The sequence below is a fragment of the Crassostrea angulata genome, chromosome 6, assembly GCF_025612915.1.
Source record: "Crassostrea angulata isolate pt1a10 chromosome 6, ASM2561291v2, whole genome shotgun sequence".
Classification (NCBI taxonomy): Eukaryota; Metazoa; Mollusca; class Bivalvia; order Ostreida; family Ostreidae; genus Magallana; species Magallana angulata.
Genome location: NC_069116.1, coordinates 7,726,112 through 7,747,253, shown reverse-complemented (window position 1 = coordinate 7,747,253; position 21,142 = coordinate 7,726,112). Strand labels below are relative to the sequence as shown.

At 33.7% G+C, this 21,142-nt stretch overlaps 1 protein-coding gene across 8 annotated transcripts; it reads left to right on the top strand.

Annotated features, from left to right (window-relative positions):
* Positions 1-263: 263 nt before the first annotated feature.
* LOC128190438 (uncharacterized) lies at positions 264-14,720 on the top strand. 8 transcript variants are annotated; one of them, XM_052862484.1, is made up of 3 exons: positions 264-355; positions 3,088-3,232; positions 13,433-14,720. In XM_052862484.1, exon 3 carries the CDS (start codon positions 13,436-13,438, stop codon positions 14,498-14,500), a length of 1,065 nt encoding a protein of 354 aa, XP_052718444.1. In that variant the 5' UTR covers positions 264-355; positions 3,088-3,232; positions 13,433-13,435; the 3' UTR covers positions 14,501-14,720. The 8 variants fall into 8 exon arrangements, with proteins under 8 accessions (XP_052718444.1, XP_052718447.1, XP_052718446.1 ...); XM_052862487.1 differs by lacking the exon at positions 264-355 and adding an exon at positions 10,045-10,123 and having other exon boundaries at positions 3,034-3,232; XM_052862486.1 differs by lacking the exon at positions 264-355 and adding an exon at positions 4,105-4,170 and having other exon boundaries at positions 3,034-3,232.
* The last annotated feature ends 6,422 nt before the right edge of the window (positions 14,721-21,142 follow it).

Sequence of the window (21,142 nt, the reverse complement as noted above, 5' to 3'; positions counted from 1 at the left end):
TCATTGTGAGACGATTCCGTGAATGCTTAAAAATGGTTTTGTTTGATATGTTTGTTTGATATTTGGTAAACACAATGAAAAATCATGTTGTATTGTAAGACTGTGTAACGTCTATTTTGCTAAAGTTTAATTATTATCTTAATAAATTTAGAGTTATCTTTAATTATCATATTGATATGTATTTCTGCAGTTATCTTTCTTTTTTTGAACCTAGAGTTATCCTTACATTATATAAATTTAGAGTTACATTTCCTTATTCTGTTATTGTTGACTTCTTGTTTTGTTGTTTGTGTGACCCACACAACTGACAAGGACACTCAGTTCATATTTTTGTATTCATATGCTGCCACACACTGTAAGTAGTTTTAGGTTGATTTATATTACATAGGCGGCTATTCGTTTTTATGTTTACTGTTTTGTATTTATATAAATGCAGTTTCTAAGTAAATCTCTCATTCTCTCTAAAAAGTATGGAACGCCATTATTGTCTTTGTCAATCTTAGTAAATAAGCATACGTTTGTTACAATTTTCTAGGGAAACCCATATCTGTTAAAATTCATTGTTATGGACCATATCTTCAATACTGTTATTTTTTTTTATTTCTATTCTTTCATTACAAACTTTTATTGAATGTATCTCTTTGTAATAAAAGTGTAACAAGGGCCTCGAATTTCTTAAAATAAAACTGATACCATTATTTGTTTGAAAATGTTAACCCCAGGGTAGGGTCTTGGATGTTTCTGAGCCTGATAATTTAAGTTGCCTTATAACGAATGCTAGTAGGATATTTTAAGTATGGCTCGGATCTCTCTCATTAAAGATAATGCTACCACACTTAATTCACAGTAGTTGACAATAGATAATTTTGCTTCCATATACTAATATTTTATTCTAAGATTTCTATGTATAAAATTCACTTTTGATTACAAATTGTGTCTTAATTTTGAATCTAGTGTTTTAAGTAAATATGTCAATCATATATCTAAATGCAGGTCTGTCTACAAGGATGAAGCTACTAACCGGTAACAGAGCGTCTAGATGCATCTATTACAAGCTTTATAAGACACCTGTGATTCTGTAAACTGTTAGAATAATGACAGAGGTCGGGTGAGCTAATTCAACCCTTGTTGGTGACACAAACGCCTTCTAAAGATTGTAATGAATATATTTAAACAGAGTCTTAATTCATCTAATCGTGTATTATTTTTTGTGATCAAAATCGTCAGAGATATAAATAATTCAAATGAGTCCAAACCCCATTGAACCAGCTCGTGGTATGCCACCAGCCAAAAACTGAAGAGAGAAAATGATAACGCTACACGTCAAGTTACGCCTCGTAGTGAAACGGGCCCCAGGGCTTGATTTTCAGGCACAATTGTAGCTTCCATATAGATTTTTCGAGTCCTTTAAAGCTAGCAATAATGTAACGACCACGTCATTAGCTGCTATACATCCTTAGACTTTTTATGAATCTTGTTCAGAATTTTATGTTCATTTAAACTATTTTCATTAAAACTGTGTTTTGATAAATCATTTTTTGTGACAGTAACTTACTTGTACATTTCCATTTTTAAACTATATTTTTAGAAGATAAGTGTCTATGGCATTATCAGTTTCATAACTTATGACCCGTAGACACAGATCAACTTTTAATTGATTTCCTATGATATACTTGATAAAATCTAGGCAAGCTTTACTGCCCCTGAAGTTGTCAATCATCAATAATATTCATGCATTAATCATCTTAATATTACTTATGATATGACAGTGACAAAGCAGAAAGCAATATATGCTCGAGGACTAGCAGTCATCTACGGGCCTAGAAGCTGCTGTCATGGCTGCAATTATCAACCTTTTTAACTTTCTAAACACATAATCTGTATATATTTATGATTTTTAGCTAGCTATCTATCTATCTATCTATCTATCTATCTATCTATCCATCCATCCATCCATCCATCCATCCATCCATCCATCCATCCATCCATCCATCCATCCATCCATCCATCCATCCATCCATCCATCCATCCATCTATCTATCTATCTATCTATCTATCTATCTATCTATCTATCTATCTATCTATCTATCTATCTATCTTTATCAAGTTTTATCATTAATACATAACTTTTACAAAACAGTACAGGTACATGTTATAGTATAAAATAACATAATGCAAATACTATTATAGCACAGGTTCATTCTGATTACCATACAAGGCACCCAAGCCTAAGGCGTACATTTCATGAATCCATGTGTCATTATTCTTCGGTAATCATGTCTTAATAACAGGCTATTTATACATAGTTTACTTTTTTTCTTATCATTAACCAATATAAGAAATGTTTACTTAAAATTAGAGGAATTCTTTCTTAATCGTTAAACACAGCGCTGTTCCAATTAGGTGTCTTAATTACACACAACACATTGGCATACTGAAGGTTGAACCAGATCAAATAATTGATTCGCTGAAAATAAACTACTCGATATATGATGTGGTTGACCGAGGATTCCATTGCGCATCGTTTTGTGCAATTTCATTAATTAAATGCAGTGTATTTACACCTGCTAGTAAATTGCTTAACACTATTACATTTAAAAAAAATAAATAACAAAACATTATGTACATTAGATTGTTTAATATAGAAAATGTTATTCATTCAATGAGTTTACCATTGTTTGGAATTGTTGAAAGTTGTCATTGTGAATGAATGACGTCATGAATAACTCAATAGGAGGAGATACGAACTGAAAATTTGGTTATACAAAATACAAAAGCGTTAAATTCTGTAAAAGATATTTTCAAGGCCAGTTACATTTACTAGGAATAGATGATCTATTTGAACGCTCTATGAAAATGAACAAAATTTGTGCTAAATAGTTGGTGTTTAGCCATATCTTCCTATCTGTGTTATGCCTAATGTTATTATTAATTCATACGCACTCAAATTCTTTTCCTCAACGTTACAACACTGCTACCATAGTAACCCGATTGCACCTGACAGCAGTGAATTTTTTTTTTTACATAACCTTGTTTTTTAAATGCATGAAAATTTTGAATAAGAATTTGTGTTTTGCATTCATTCAGTAGGTTGTATTTGACCCGTGCATCTGATTTACCCGGCGCTTTGTCTGAGGTCAACACTGCGTGACGTGTCCCTACCCAGCGTATATACCTTCTGCATTCTGCATTGCAGTTGGCGACCGACCAGGAAATATCTATCAGAGTAAAGGTAAGCGGAAGTTTTGTAAATCTATATATATTTTGTGATAGCACAAAAGGTATTGGTCATCGTAGAAGTTTAACTGTTTATCTAAATTGGGTAAGATTTGCATACTACCTTGTTCCTATTAACAAATAAGTATTCTCTCTCTCTTTCTCTCTCTCTCTCATCGGATGGAAATATTATGAAAACTAATAAAAACAAAACGAAAGAACCGGCCTGAATATTGTAGACATATTTTACTGAATATTAGCATTGCAAACAAATCAAGACTTCAACATAAAACTCATTTTTCCATTATTTAAAAAGCAGTTGTCCCGCCGATTTTTTTTATTGTAAAAATTAACAGACGACAGAGTTTTATAAGCAATGGCCGCCTTGTAATTTAAAAGCCTGCTGTTTACGCAATCTGCTTCCCTCGTCGTATTAACCTACTTTTAGCAGAAATATTAAGAAAGAAGTTCTTTATAATTGTATCCACGTCTGTCGCACAATATTGGAGAAAATTTTGTTTATTGACGATCTTTTTTTGTGTTTTGTGAATAGATTTTGTGACATAACATAACAATCTGATGATCGTAAATGTTAAAAGGTTTTCGTTCGATGATTGTGTTAGTAGCATGAATGACCTGGCGCAGAAAAACTTGGGGTTCAGGGTTGCTTATATATATATGCGCATATCATTAGCAAAATCAGACACCGAAGCACCACGTATCTGTAATTCAAAACTGTATGCTAAGTAAATAGCGTATATAGAGTATGTTTAGATAATTCCTTTATGGTTGAAAATTGACTTCGAAAATATAGTGTCAGATGTCTATAGTTTCAAGCTTGATGTAAGGCCAACAATTGTTTGTTTAAACATTTTTGTTATTCAACAGGTTGGGCACAGTAACCCTATTGAGGAATGATTACGCTTCTCTAAACGGAAACTATTCCTATTTTATGTAAGAAAAAAACTCTCGTAAATGGTGAATTTTTTCGTTGTGTGCCATATATAACAAATCCCACTTAAATAAAAATAATCGCATGAAAAATGCAATATGGTGCAAAAATACTTTATACAACTGACACTTTGAATGGCTCAATTCTGAAAAAATAATGAATAGAGATATTCCATTCTAAAAAATAACGAACAAATTAAAACAAAGTAAAACTGTTAACCTATTGGACGGTTTCATGTAAGTTCGAAACAAGAATAAAGACATCACATTTACAGATAAATGACAGATTTAATGTATAACTCCTTGAGAATGGCCCAGGTAGCGCGATCCATCAGAGAAATGCTAAAAGCTAGTAACTAATCCAGTATGATATATACATGTAACTACTCCATTTGTTCAGAAACACAAATCAAACCTAATTCACTTTATCATATTATTTACTTGTAACCACAAATCATATCAGAACGTAGATTGAGACACATTTCACTGCACTATATGAAAATCAATTCTTTACATGAACTACATTCTGAAAAAAGTTCATTAAAATGAGCCTTGGCCGTCAACTTCAATCTCCTCCACACTCCTGGAAAAAATTCTGCATGTAAGCCTTTTTTGGTTAGTTTAATCATTTTATTAAAATGATTGGTAGAAATTATTGCAAAACATTGTTTGCATTCACAATAAATTCTGTTACATATGTATGTAATGTTAAAAAGGTCTTCCGTTGCAGCTTCGTGTTGAAAAAAGATTGTCAATATAATTTTGATAGTGATGATGTAATTACTATTGACAGTAAATGAATAGCATCTTGTATATCTCAGTCTCTTATTGAAGAATTAAGGTAGAGATAATAAAATAATGATAAATTTATTCACAACTGTTTCCTGGTTTTAATACATTTGATAGAGAAATAACAGTTAACGGTAAAACAGTTAAAGGTTTTGATTTTAACTCTAAAGGCAACAAACGATGGATGACCATCGAGCAAAATCAAGCTGTGTGAGTTATACTGCAATATAATTGAAATGATCATCAAGATGGTGAACTCTCAAAGAACCCGCCTAAATAATGGATATTTGAATTGAAAACTTTGTAAAGGACTGTTTCAACCTGAAATTTTGACCATTTTTTTAAAAGACTTACGCATTGGTTTGTTGCATGACCATGACATTTGAAAAAGAATTTTTACTTAAAACATTCTAATGATAAAGTCTGAGCAAAATTAAGGTAGAGGTCAAAAGCTGGGTTTCAAAGAGAGATGCTATTAATCTTTAACTTTAAGATTTGCTTTAATATCGTTGGATCCTTTACTTACAAACACTCTTTCTGTTAATATCTGAGCCAGATAAAATCAATTAGAGAAAATATATGCCTTGATTAAACAATGATTTTTCAAACAGGTCTTATATAACCTTGACTTTTGACCTAGAAACTTTGCTAAAGGTCACTGCACAACCTTTAAGCTAAAGATACTGAGGACAGGGTGAAGTATGAGCCAGATTTTCCCAATGTGGGAGAATATGTAGTCATGGCATATATTTTAAACATTAATCTACTTTGACCTTAATCAAATAACCTCTAAACATAGTTTAAAGTCATTGCACACTCACTCAAAGACACTCTGTAGGTGAAGCATTAGAAGTAAGATCGACAGAACAACAAAATAAAGAGATATTTTGCTTGAGAGAATTATTCGGACGAACAGAGGGACAAACAAGGGGACATACGGGCATACTGATCACTGTACGTAGCGCCGACAGAGTGGAACCCTTATCATTTGTTAATAAAAATATGACAATGAATTATGATAAGTATTCATTGGCATGTTAGTGAGGGGATATTTAGGTGTTTTGTTCACAAGCACCGAAGTTACAAACTTGATCAAAAGTATTTTTGCATTGTTATATACCGGTAATACATAATGTATATATGCTTTTATACGGAAAATTGTCACAATTTTGTTGTCTTCAAAACCGCAAAGGACATCGTATTCATTGGCGAATCCAGAAAGGGGGGGGGGGGGGTCGGGGGGGTCAAACCTCCTCCTCTTTTATTTTGAACATATGAATTGTTATAACTTTTTATATTTATTTAAAGGCGATTTTCCCATCTATAATTATCTTATATGAATGCTTTAAAAAACTTTCTTATTTAAAGAAAGTCGTAAAACGGACGAACGTAATTTATATCTTCAAAAAAAAAAAATGGTCTTCACCTTCACTTTGATTGTTCTCTCAAATTAAGGGTACCCTCACCCCACATACACAGACAGATCTGTTATACCCAAAATCATCTCTTAACTTATTGTTGTAGTCGTTCAAATTACTATGACACCTTTCTGATTTAAATAAGATACCACCCTAAAGTCGTCATTATATATGATATGTTGCCAAAATGTCCGCAAAGTTCAACTTAGCGTCATTATTGATATGCATTATCTTATTGCGATATGGTGGAATTCGGCTTTGATAGATTAAAGTCCTTAAGTCGTTCTACACATGTAAAAAGGCGTCATCTAAAAAGAGATTGTCGTCTTGATTAAATTGCCAAATTTTGAAACAATTATATTTGACAATATTTGTTACGAGAATATAATGTGTTCGAACACAACAACACGAGACTTCTATACGTTTCCGTAAGTAACTCCTATTTACTTGTAATCATAAAATCTGTCAAGTTACCATATTTTTCTGACATATCGACTTATCGATTAAAGATGATGATGATTATTATTATCATTATTTGGATTAGCTTTTGTTCTTTGCTGAAGCGATCGAGTACGATTGTGAATAGGTAGTGAACACAGAATATCAGTTTGGCCGGCAATTGGCCGCTAGTTTGATAAAAAATTATCATTCAAATTATAAATTCGATTTTTCAGATGATTATGTTGACCTCTAAGATGTTATACCGTCTTGAAAGAAAATAATGTCGAATTGTCAGATAATTATATCTACTTGTCAGGTAATTACGAAAACTTACTTGAAAGTGATGTCGACTTGAAAGAAGATTATGTTGACTTGTTGGATCCTTATGTCGTCTTAGAAAATACTGATGTCAACTGGATTGCACAATGTGGGAATGTATACGTTTTCTTTTTGAATTTTTAAACACGTGAATATGTGTCAAGTCGACCAAAAAATTTAAAAAGACAAGTCTACATAAAAAATCTCATAAGTCGACACAATCATCTGACCAGTGCTGGCAGAACTACGCCACCATAGAATTAATCAACCGTCTAACATATAGTATGGGTAAAAGCGTAAACTATGGGGAATGGAATGGCGGAACTGAGAAACCTGATAACCATGGAAACTTTAATCTGTTTAAACAATAACTACTTCATCTTCAGGTTTTGAAATAAACCCCTCCACTAAAAAGCAATCGCATTTGTGAAAAAAGGAGGAAAGTACCGCAACGCCTCGCTATTACATTGAAAAAAAAAAACTAAACAAACACAGAAAAAGCAGCAAAACTAAATCGAGACTACCCGACAGGCCATATTTTTTAATCGTAGGACACAATAATAACGCACATTTTAAAGATCCTAGCAGCAAACACATTAAATCTAATTTTTATGACTAAACAAGGAAAGAAATGTGTTTGGTTGAACGATTTTTTAAAACGATGGAGAGAAAACATTGCTGCATGCTGTATTATTTGTCGTATCGACCTCTGATAATTTTTTGTGTGTCCGCCCGACTCGATGAACCGTATAAAATGATGTAATTGAGACAGGTATAAAGGGCGCATGTTTTCATGAAGTAAATTTTAAAGATTATTTACATAATTTTATTGCTGATATAAAGATAGGTATGGGCGGTGGAAAGGGTAAAAAAGACGTTAATGTAAAACTAACTTTTAGAAGCATGTTAAAATACGGAACAGACATGCTGAAAACAAAATGAAGAGCGTCTCTTGCAAAATCGACAGACTCCGATGCAACACAAATGATCATCAATGTAAAACCAATAGTCAACCGTAATGAACTGAATTAACGTTAGATGGCAAACCCCATACTTGTTTCGTAATCATATGGTGAGCATATCCGAATCCGATATAATAAGGTCTTTAACTTAAGAGCACACGGCGGGTGTGATCAGTCAGCAGAGGATGCTAACCCTCCTATGCACCTGATCCTACCTCTATCTCTTTGGAGATCAGTGCTGCTCTGCTTTGAATTTGTATTTCGTTTTATGGATTTTTGAGATGGTTGACGGTTTGTTAATGTCATTTTTTCCATCGCATGTGCAATTAATCTTCTTCCATCTTGTGTAGTCACAAAAATCTATTGTTTGTCTGGGGTTAAGAAACATCTTCACAGAGGTAATAGCCAATGCTTAGACAGTTACATACGATATGAAAACCGAAATGCCTTTGTCCAGCTTCAAAATAAACAAAGTTAATTCTAAAAAGAAAAACAAGGTATTCAGTAATCAACAATTCAAAATATATCTTAATTTTCTTGTTTATTAAGAAAAAAAAGTTCGCGTCATGGTCAAGAGGGTTCATATTTATGTATGATATTTCAATAATGTTTAGTTCTAGCAAAAACTAGGTATTGGGAGCTCAGCATTATGTATAATATTTTATTGAATTTTTATCAATGAAAAATGACAATAACAAACTGTAAACCATCTCAAAAATCCATAAAACGAAATACAAATTCAAAGCAGAGCAACACGGACCTCCAAAAAGATAGAGGTAGGATATTGTGCCATGGAGGAGTGAGCATCCTCTGCTGACCGGTCACACCCGCCGTGTGCTCTTTGTCGTAATCGGGGAAAAAACGGAAAAGTCCGTAGACAATTGGGTGAATAATTATGGTCTAACAATTAGTTTGAAAAACGTCAGTCAGCATGCGACCCAGTGGAAAATTGTATTTGCTGACAAGGTCGTTGTATCGACCATAGAACTTATGAAAAGATGACTTCAAACAAGACTGTTGATAGTCCTGTTTTATCAACTTGTTTGTCAGTAGCTTGCCTCGCCTAAGAAACTGTTCATACGAAGATCGTGCCCTTGTGTATCAAATTAACTGAGAAACAAAAACACAATATTTAGGTGATGAAGGTATATTGCTACATAAGTAAGGAAAGTTAACTATAGGAAAAGTCATTGCGTTTATCATAAAATTTTGTTGTTAATGTGAATTTTATTCAATCGGCTATTATTCATATTTATTGGATTTTCCCGAAATCTCACTAAGATTAGATAGCGAGATCTAGGGTTCTTACTCGAGTGACGTCATCATTGATAATAATAGATATATTGGAAAATCACAAAATTTTTGTATTTTCCTAGAATTAATGATGTTGCATTAGTAATAAAGCAATATGTGTAGTCTGAATGTTTAAAAAATGTAGATCTTAAACTACTTGCAATTTACGCTTCAAATCATGGCACATGCATATGAATTGTAGCATATACATTTATTGTTCATATAAATGTAATGTTCATACAGTTTATAAATTTAAAAAACAAACAAATGTAATCACAGAACTTTGCCTTAAAAGTAATTATTTTTCAAAAGAAGCAACAAATTCAACTAGAAATTATCAGGAGAAAAATTTCCCAAGGTTAAGTTGATTGAGCGAAATTTGTTATACGTGTTCTAAAAGTTGAAAAAAGAAAGCGTTTTCAACCCTTTGCTTTTTGGCTTTTATTTGTGCAACAGGTATAAATCTATTTTTATGAAAAGGATAATTAACTTTGAAATTTAGAAAATGTATCATATTTGAAGATATGTATTTTTACTTACTTTTATTTACCTACAAAGTGTCTTAATTCGTGTATGATGAAAATGGCAAATGTAATAAGTTTCTCGGATAGTATTTCATTTAAAAGAATATATTTAGAACTGTTTTGGTTTAACAGGGTGCAAAGAACTGAAAAGAATTAATTGTTGCTGGAAACTTGTTATGAAAACAGGGGGATACATATTGTCGAGATCCTGGTAAGAAAAATAACATGTGCTTTGAAGGCTTTCTTTATTTCGTTTTCTTAATTTATTCATTTAAAGCCGCCTAAACTTAATTCTTAGTTTCACCTTGAATAAAAATACCAAACATACGAGAATGGCGATAAAAAAAACCCAAACAAACAACATTACTTCTTGAATAATAATATTTTCTGATTATCCCATTGAGTACCAGCTATGAATACCAACAATTACATGAATTTTTACCACCAATATAAGTAAAAGAAGTTTTTATAAATCGGCACCCCCCTCCCTCCCCCTAAAAAAGAACCCATATACGTACTTTTCAGAACAGCAGTGGCTTGCAGCCAACACATATATTAATTATCTCACAAATATGCGTAGAATAGGTAATGAATGCATGCTTGGCTGTGTGGAGCGAAAAGAAAATACTGTGTTGTGCATCGAACAAGTTTTATTACTTTTATGTGTCTGTGTATGTGGTAAAGTTCCCGATATGCAGCCATTCTTTGTGAAACTTGATTTTAAGAATTGAATGACTTTCTTGGTGAGGCAGAGTAATATAATATTTTCTTAAAGCTATATTGTGGAGAGTCCAAATATTATCAACTTGATTTGATAGAATGCAAGTTTTCTGCATAATCAAAATAATGGGCATACAAATATTATATATTCTTCTATATGCAGGGTTGGCATTAAAGCGGGAAATACTCATAATACCCATTATCTAATTAATTTCAGATTCATAATACTGACAATGAAATGGCCAAGCATACTGAATTGCGTGGGGTTTTTTGCTTACCGTTTATGTTGAACAGGGTCTACACATATGTTTCAGACATATTCAAAATAAATAAAAGAGTAGAATTAAATTTAAAGGAACATGCATTTTTAAAACTTGAAGGATTTTTAAAATAGTTTTTTAGTAAACATAACGCACAAAAAACATAGTTCCTGAAAAAAATTTGTTTATTAATTTTAGGTTAATGTTCTTTAATGCAATGTGATAATAAAATAATAATCTTTTGTGCTTAAGTGGTTACACCGTTATTGTTGACAAGCCAATTGTGTTAAAAAGTCCGTATATTGTGGGTGATCGTTCGTGTAACGTGCGGGATCGTGCGTGTATCAGAAAAATTAGTTTGCGTTTTTTACCATGCATGATCGTGCGTGTTTTCGTTTTGTAACTTTTTCTACGGAATTCTAGGGTTTATTCTATAAACAACAAGTAGTTTTTTTATTTACACAGTGCAATAAAGTCAATTTAAAACTTTTTTTATGGAAGAACATTGACAAAACATACATGAATCATGTCAGTGCTGATCTTTTTTAATTATTCCCTCCTTCGTCGTTAAATACATTAAGTAAGTAATTCAACAACTCATTCAATCCTTTGTTCGATCGAGTTAGTTTTGCATATTTTTGTAATCAGTTTATATCAAGCATCTATTGTATCTTGACACAAAATTTTAATCATATTAGCAAGAGAGACTCATTACTGAAAGCGGTCAGATTACCCATTCCTTGTTTAAACCTAAACAAGTATCCCCCAAGTTCTCTTTAAAATGAGAATAAGATACGCATTCCTTTCTGGTAAATTATATAAATATTCGGAAGAAATTAAATTTAATTCGACGTTTTAAAATTTAGAATAAATAGAACTAAATCAATACAACGTAAATTTTGAAAATATGGGATGTGTACAACCGAAATTCTTTGGAACAAGGTAACAAATTTATCTGTATTTCGCATAAATAAATCGTACGTAGAGGAATAGATTTACATAATCAACTCGTATATAAATAATTTTGTGCAGTTTATGCATTATTTTCATTTCTTTTACACTTTATTTACCTTAAGTTATTATATAAGTTAATATTTGTTATGGAGACAAAAAAAAACCCAAAACAATTTTTGTTTGATGCTGTACGTATATTTCTAGTAAAAAATAGAACCGTGCATGACTTCTGTACATGCTGCTTTTCAATAAAACACAAGTATATTGTAGTATATAATAAAAAAAATACGTTCCTTAAATCTAATCTTATATAATAATTTTGACCTTGTCTGTCCGTCCGTCAGTGCAAAATTCGTGTTCGCTCCTTATCTTTTTAATGTAGAGACTTTGGAAGTTCATACTTCACACAAAGATTGCTTATGACCCGAGGATATGTAATGACCTTGCCCAAAGGTCATTCGGGCAAGGTCAAGGTCAATGGCAGAAAAAAATACATATTTTGTGTCCGGTCAATATCTTTCTCATAGAGAGACATAGGAAGTTCGTACTTCACACAAGGATTGCTTGTGACCTGAGGGCGTGTTATGACCTTGACATGAGGTCATTTGGGCAAGTTCAAAGGTATTGTTTTAAAATGCTCAATTCTTAAAATGTGTCATGTCTTGCATGAATGGAAATGATTAAAAGGTAAAATTTGACACAAAGCTTGCTTGTGCAAGGCGAAATTGAATTAATTGTAACATTCTAAACCCCGCCTGCCCCACTGAAAATGTATAAATTTTTTTTTCGGTCATAATATCGAGCTCGGTAACTATACCAAAACTAAAAATAATTAATGGCTGTTTGACATGTGGATGATTGTTTGCTACCAGTACCTCTAGTTTATAATTGCATACATATCTTTGAACAGTGGCACCTTTGAGTTGCATTGGGGATCTTTCAAAGTGAAGATGGGGATCAGGTGTTTGCATATACATTCGTGTAGCTTGTCGTGTGTTCTCTATCACATATGCACTTGATCGAGGCTGAGTGAATTTGATTGGAGCTCTATGGGAGTTTTGTGATAACTTAAACAATATTCCTCGTCACTGAACGCATTTGGTTATTGATTTCTCAGATGGTGGAATCAAGTCGTAAATTCCATCAGATGACTGATGGGCTTCAAGTCATCGGCGTCCTAAAATGAATATATTTCATGCATGTTGCGACGTACAAAGTGGGTAGGTGGCCTGCTTACTTTTTCTCGAACGAAACATTTTTGTTTGATTGACAAATGTAAAATACTGGACAATAGGAAAATGAACGCTGCAGTAGTAGTAAAAGTACAACCCAACCTTCTTGTTAAGACTCAAAAGAGGACAGCATGATAATAAAAAGATAACCATGTAAAAGTAAAGAGATAAACAAATACTTTACTAGTACGACGGCAGTACTTGCCAGATACTTCACTACAAACACTTCGGAGTTTTGGGAATCAATGTAACACTTGTTGTTATAGTATTGTTTATTTAGACAGAATTATATTCACACTGTTCACCTCTAGCGTGGTTATTAACTTATTTCATGTTTTTATTTTACTCTTTCAGAAGATGGGATGTGGTAATGGCGACAACAAGCACGTAACCGTGTTCATTCTCACTGTTCTCTGTCTCGGAGTGTATATTTATCTGTATGTAGATATCAACATGGGCATACAAAAGATAGAAATTTTAGAACGCTCCACATACGACCACCTTAATCTGATTCTAGCGAACCAAGATCGTACAACAGTGTATAAACCAACAACTTTAAAGCCGCACTACGTTAAGCATACAGGAAATGGATCTGGAATGCAACTTTTTTTACATGATTATAATATATCTGGTCCCATTTTGACAATATTTACATCTTGGTCAAAATCAAATGAGACTGATTTGCTTAGAAATAACACTGTTAGAAATTGGAGCCTCTTCTCGCCTTATTTATACCCTATCTTATTCACAAACGACACGGGTCTAAAAAGAGATGTCAGGGCAATGGGATGGGATTGTCTTCCAATTATACACGCAGGAAAAGGAGTACCAGTCCTTAAACACATGTATTTAGCTGCTATGGAAAAAATTGAGTCTCCCTTGTATGCCTTTGTGAATGGAGATATCTTGTTTACCCAGTCTTTGCTGGAGACTCTTGTCTCAGTTCTTCAGTCACATCTCTACCAAAACGGGACAGTGTTGGTTGTTGGAAGAAGAACGAACGTATTAAACGTGAAGCGAAAGACGGCAAGTAGTTTTCAAGATCTTGCGAATGTATCTGTTAAAAATGGCAGTTTATTTACTTCTTGGGGGCTAGACTATTTCATCACATCTAAGACGTTTCCATGGCGAGATATGCCAGATGTTGTCATTGGTCGAGTTGGCTATGACAATTTTTTGGTTGTTGAATCGAACAAGAGAAAGATCGCCGTCATTGACGCAACGAAGACGTTGTTGGCGGTGCACCAGACCACAAAGAAAGGCGGGAATTTTGAAAGTCGTAAAAAGTTAAACAGAGACTATAATATCAACTTGATAGCCAAGATTTATAAAAAGGTAAACTATGCTATGGGAACGTCGAGTGCTGCAAAATATTTCACTAAATACAATTCTAAATCGCAAGTGTGCATTGTAAAGAGGTGAAATCCCATGAGATACTATCGCCATCAAAGCCTCCGTCCGTTAGTCAATTGAACCAGGTGTATTTTTTCTCTGATTAGTAAACTTTCATTTGCCTGTTTAATTTGATCTGCTTTTGAGAATTGTGAAATCATATTTAACTTTCATGTGGTATTTAACTTTGTGTTCTGATATTAAGAAAAAGCTTGTATTTTTCTCGAACAATAAATCATAATCACTAACATGAAGTGTATTACACGGATTTGTCAGTTCCCCCGAATTACATAGAGGCTTATCCTTCTGTAGATTTACATTTTGATCTATGGAAGCATGGGACACAACCATGATATGCTCATTCCGAACTAAGCAATAAATTCATTTGATACATTTACTTATTTTACGATCTTGATGTCATAGAGCACAATAGTATTAAACGAAGTTGATGATATACAGGTCACTGCATATTCTAAACCTGATGGGACTTTTACAAGTGTCACTTTTTTGAAAATTTAATAATGTGTCTTACGGTCAAATAATGTAAATTTCAAAGTTTGAAATAGGCATTTTGACTGATCTACTTTTTATCTGCTTTTATATCTTGATGTCTTCTATTCATTCCCCGAACGGTTACTCTGCAAGATTACTTTTTTGACTCTAGAAAGATCGTATCATCGTGGATATATTAAACATAATTAATAAAAAAAAATACACTTCTTTTATTCAAATATCTGGAACAATGAGATGTTCAAAATAACGTTTTTATATACTTTTTAAGACAGTTTTGGGTAGAGAAAACTATGTAGTTTCAGTTATGACTATATACATGCGACAAAATTTTGCTCGTTTTTGATGTGAGATTTTACCATGAAAGAGACAGTACGGCGCATCTTATAATCAAAGTACTGAAGAACTGACGGGAGTAGATTTTGTTGATGCTTATTTATTTTAAAATCAATGATATGTTATTTTGCATGACAAGTACATGTAGTTTCTAATTTGTATTTGAACTAGATCGTTCTCGTTGCGAGCAACGAGTGGGTCTTCCGTCCGATTTTTGAATAAATGAGATAAAATCCTTCACTTTTCAGACTAAATTGTTAATCACCGCAAACAAAAATTACTAGGAAAAAAAATTTTTGGTATCCGAAGCTTGAACCCGGGTCGCCTGGGCACATGTCCACGACTCTAACAACCGAGCTACTCAGACTCTCGCTTCAGGACTTTGATGCTTAATATCTCGGGAACACATCAATCGATTTCAAAATAAATTACATATTCTGATTCAGTAAAAGAGTATCTATCAACACATTAGAAAAATAAATTAAAAGCAAAAAAATGAAAAAATCGATTTTTTATATTTCCTTCCAGTGACGACCGGAAGTGACGACGGACGTTTTTAGGACCATGTTGCAACAGGTAAAAGTGATGTCTATCTTCACTGAAAATTTCAGCCCTATATCTTTATTCGTTTTTTAGATCTCTAGCCGACAAAATTGACTTTTAAAAATCGTAAACGGACGATAACTTCCGACCGGAAGTGATTATTAAGAAATTGAAACAGCGGTACAAACTTCAGATGCCGACACATCATCCCTTAAAATTTGAAGAAAATCGAATGAGCCATCTTCGAGAAATCGCCTGCACAAAATTTGTAAGACAAAAAAAGAATAAAAAGAATAACTAGATTCGATCTCGTTGCGAGCAACGAGTGGGTCTTCCGTCCAATTTTTGAATAGATAAGATTAAACTTATCAATTCAAAGATAAAATCGTAAATCTAAGCGAAAAAAATGAAGAAAAAATTTGCGGCACTCCAGGCTTGAACCCGGGTCGCCTGGGCCATGTCCACGACTATATCGACTGAGCTACTCGGACTCTCGCTTCAGGACTTTGACGCTTAATTTCTCGAGAACGCCTTGATCGATTTTGAAACAAATTACATATTCTGAATCAGTAAAAGGGTCACTATCATCTTATTGGAAAAATAATATAAAAATAAAAAGTTGAAAATTTTCATTTTTTAATTTTGCTTCCGGTGACGACCGGAAGTGACGGCGGACATTCTCTATACCGAGGTGCACCAGGAAATCGATAGATCTATCATCTCTAAAATTCTCAGCTCTCTATCTTTGCTCGTTTTTGAAAAACCTGAGCGACAAAATTGACTTTTTAAAATCGTAAACGGATGATAACTTCCGACCGGAAGTGAATTTTCAAAATCTGTTTCAGCGGTATAAATTTCAGATAACGAGGCTTCAGTCCTGAAAATTTGAGAGAAATCAATCGTCCCATCTCTGAGAAATCGCCTGCACAAAATTTGTAAGACAAAAAAAGAATAATAACTAGATTCGATCTCGTTGCGAGCAACGAGTGGGTCTTCCGTCCAACTTTTGAATAGATAAGATTAAACTTATCAATTCAAAGATAAAATCGTAGATCTAAGCAAAAAAAAGAGAAAAAAATTTTGCGGTACTCGAGGGTTGAACCCGGGTCGCCTGGGCCATGTCCACGACTATATCGACTGAGCTACTCGGACTCCGCTTCAGAACTTTGACGCTTAATTTCTCGAGAATGCCTTGATCGATTTTAAAACAAATTACATATTCTTAATCAGTAAAACGGTCACTATAAGGTGTTAAAATTTCAAAGAAAAATATTAAAAAATAAAAAAGTCGAAAAATTCAATTTTTCAAATTTCCTTCCGGTGACGACCGGAAGCAACGGCGGACATTCTCTTGACCGAGGTGCACCAGAAAAACGGTAGATCTATCATCTCTGAAAATTTCAGCTCTATATCTTTACTCGTTTTTGAGAAACCTGAGAGACAAAATTGACTTTAAAAAATCGTTTATTGACGATAACTTCCGACCGGAAGTGAATTTTGAAAAAATATCACGGGGGTACAAACTTCAGATGGCGAGGCATCATCAGTGAAAATTTGAAGGAAATCAAATCAGCCATTTTCGAGAAATCGCCTGCACAAAATGTGTAAGGAAAAAAAGAATAATAACTAGATCTCGTTACGAGTAACGAGTAGGTCTTCCGTCCGATTTTGTTTTCATATGATACGATGAAATATCGATATTCTCTGCCAAATCTGCGATCTTGGTGAATCTAGGTTTTTTGTCTCGAGACCGAAAACGGACGAACAAAAGAGGTTTATGAAAATTAAAGCTATGGTTTTTTATACATATGTTTAGTGTACACTACTGTTAATCATAGCAGATGAAACACCAAAGATAATCAGTTAAACTTGTGAAAAAAATGAATTGTTTGAACTCTTCTGGTGAGTACCGGAAGTGACGGTTGACAAAAGAAAACCCGTTAAATATTTCTTCAATCGATTGTCTATCATTTATAAAAGTTTGTGTCTCAATCACTTACAGTGACTAAAATCTCGCTGGTATCAATTTTGTAAAAAAGGCTAAGTACCAAAGATATTTGAAATCTTGCTTGTTTTCAAGTTATCTGTAATATAGTTTACGAGTGTCTTGGCTCCTCATTTAAGGGGCCAGCCCCTTTTTCTTGAGTTCAATCGAAAGTTCTCACGAATACTAACATTTTTTGTTCTTACACCCATCTAAAATTGTTGTTCATTTTTGAGATACAAATGATTGAATATTTTAGGGGCCAGCCCTATAGATCCTTAATGGGGACAGACTTTGGAGTTTTGATTAGTGGAATTGATTAGAATCATCAATGCAAACATTTTCTTTCCTACATTGCCTAACAAAATATGTCTCCTTCTCTAGATATATTGCATCAAAGTTTAAGTACTTTGGCCCCTTAAAATCCCTAATTACGTCATAAATGGGTGTGAAAATGATTTTACCTGATAAATATTGCTACAATCAACAACTTTGCTTCTATATTGCATTACAAAATTTTGATCGTTTTTAAGTTATTTGCAATAGAGTTTACGAGTGTCTTGGCCCCTAATTTAAGGGGCCAGCCCCTTTTTCTTGATTTGGTTGGAAAGAACGTTAAATTATCTACTATTTTTGTTATATATGTTTTAACAAAATATCAACTGATAAAAAGATACAGATGAAAACGTATGAAGAATTTGAATGAAAATTCGTACCCAATTTTCGTGCCTAGGCGAGCTCCAAAAAATGGCGCCACTGGCGTAAAACAAAATAATAGTGCACAACTTCAGACTATAGACTACCTATCCTGAAAATTTCATAGTCATATCTCTGATAGTTTCTGAGATCAGCTCTGCACAAAATAGGTCGTAAAAATGTACAAAATGGCCTATAAATCGGTACCGGAAGTGCCGACAGGAAAAATCTCAAAAACGTATGAAGTTTACATCAAGACTCATCTTCTCTGAAAAAATGGTCGAAATCGGTCGAATAGTTTTCGAGAAATCTCGTGCACAAAATTTGTGGAAAAAAATAATAATAATAATAACTAGACACGATCTCCTTGCGAGCAACGAGGAGGTCTTCCGTCCGATTTTTAGAAGAGGAAATGACCTTGCCTTTTATCTTCATCAACGAAACATATCAGGAAATGCAGATGTGATCTAAAAGAGCGATGGATGAAGGATTATACACCCCGTTGGATCCCTGATTTAAAGGACCAGCCCCATTTTATTTCATATCAAATTAGGTCTTTTGACATAATAACAGGTCTAATGACCTGTAATAAAAAGAAACCGAAGAAAAAAAAGAGGGTCTGCCTTTGTAAACGGAAGACCCTAATAACAATAAGAATAGAAAGGTCGTCCGCTTAAGACGGAAGACCCTAATAATAAAAGACTGTTTTTGTCTAAATCTTAATTGAAGAGTGTTTTTCAACTTGTACTACAGTCCAACAACCCTTTTATGCTGAATATTTTAGTTAGAAAATTAAATAAAAAGGAGAGAAAGAAATAGAGAGAAAGAACAAATCTTGGCTCCGGGGAGATTAGAACACACAGCCTTTGCAGGTGTCTCAAAACATGGCTGACGCAAAATTATTCCCGTATTTGTCTTTGAATTTGGGACGTTTCCGCCCGGGAGAGGGGCTGAATTTTTGTATAAGATGAAAAACAACGTGTAAGATGTCCGACTATTCAGGTTTGGTAACCGTGTGAGGTCATTTAAAATATTGATGCGTGTTTGTGTCTGGAGGGGGGTGAAAAGACCCAAGCTTGATTTTCGTCTTCAATAAATTCGAAAATGAAATTTTGAGGTGTGGATCTCGGATTCGGTTAACAACAATTAGGGGATGTCCTAAAACAATGACTGATGCATTTTACCCATGTATTACGTGTATAAACTTCGGAGGTTTTTCTTAATCCCGACAGGCAACAGATTTGTATCAGTATATAGACATGCACAAAAATAAGAAAAAAAGTATACCATCTTTCATAACAATGACTTTTTAGCGTTGACTTCCAATCAGTAAGAAGACTATCATTAAACAATGCATTCAAAATTATTTGAATCCATCGACATTATCCCGTAACTTGATATAAAATATGTCATTTTTTTGGACGCCAATGTACATTTAGCTTCTATCCACTTTACTCCGTGTTACCTGTACTAGTTCTTATTCAAATGCTAAAACATTTGTACTTTAGAGAGAGAGAGAGAGAGAGAGAGATTACAGTATTTTATAATGTTCAGGAAATCAATATATAAGCAACCTAGGTCAATAAACGCATGTATACATGCATGTGTGTATCTATATATGGGATTAAATACTAAGCAGTCCTCCTTTTTAAGCCGAGTAGAATAACGTGGGTGCATTGCTAAATGTTGTAAGCATACAGTCATTGAGATGGCGGATTTCTTTAATGCCTGCAAAGCGACCCAGCGAACTCTAATGCGGTCGAACTGCATGGGCACTTCGGCGGCATGTCTTTGATGTCGGCGATGCAAAGAGCGTCGGAATTTAGAGAGCTGCTGACAGAAAAGAGCTAGATATTTGTCCTGATAACAATGCCGCTGTTTTTTTTTTATTTATGACAAAAATAAAACGGAAAACATTCAAATTCATCATTTTAAAGATAAAACCATTAATCAAAACTCAAATAAGAGAGAAAAAAGATTCGGCACTCAGGGACTGAACCCGGGTCGCCTTGGCACAAGTCCACCACTCTAACGACTGAGCTACGCGGACCCTCGCTTCAGAACTTTGGAGTCCAAAATCTCAAGAATGCGTGGATTGATTTTTAAACGAATTTCATATTCAGAAGTTTTGAGAGCGTCTCTATCGAATGAAAAAATAAAAAAAATTCAAATCCAAAAAATTAAAAAATTAAGGTTTTTCATTTCCTTCCGGTGACAATCGGAAGTGACGGCGGACGTTCGGATATGCGAAGGGCACTGCGGCCGTTTACTCTCTACCTTCTCTGAAAATTTCAAAGTCCTATCTTGAATACTTTTTGAGAAAAATGGTGAACAAGCAAAAACATAAAATTTTTAATATCTCGGTACCGGAAGTGACGACTAAAAAAATCTCGTGTAATTTTCTTACAAATTTTGTCATGAATAAGATTTGAAAGTTTCATGAAAATCGGCTGAAGCGTTTTTGAGTAAACGTGACAGAAAAAAAAAATAATAATAATAATAATAATAGAGGAAAAGAAACAAAGCAAAAACAATAAGGTCTTCCGTTTCCAACGGAAGACCTTAATAACTAGATCTCGTTACGAGTAACGAGTAGGTCTTCC

What these genes read in the sequence shown, in the direction of transcription:
- LOC128190438 (XM_052862484.1), top strand. Translation starts at nt 13,436, where the DNA reads ATGGGATGTGGTAATGGCGACAACAAGCACGTAACCGTGTTCATTCTC.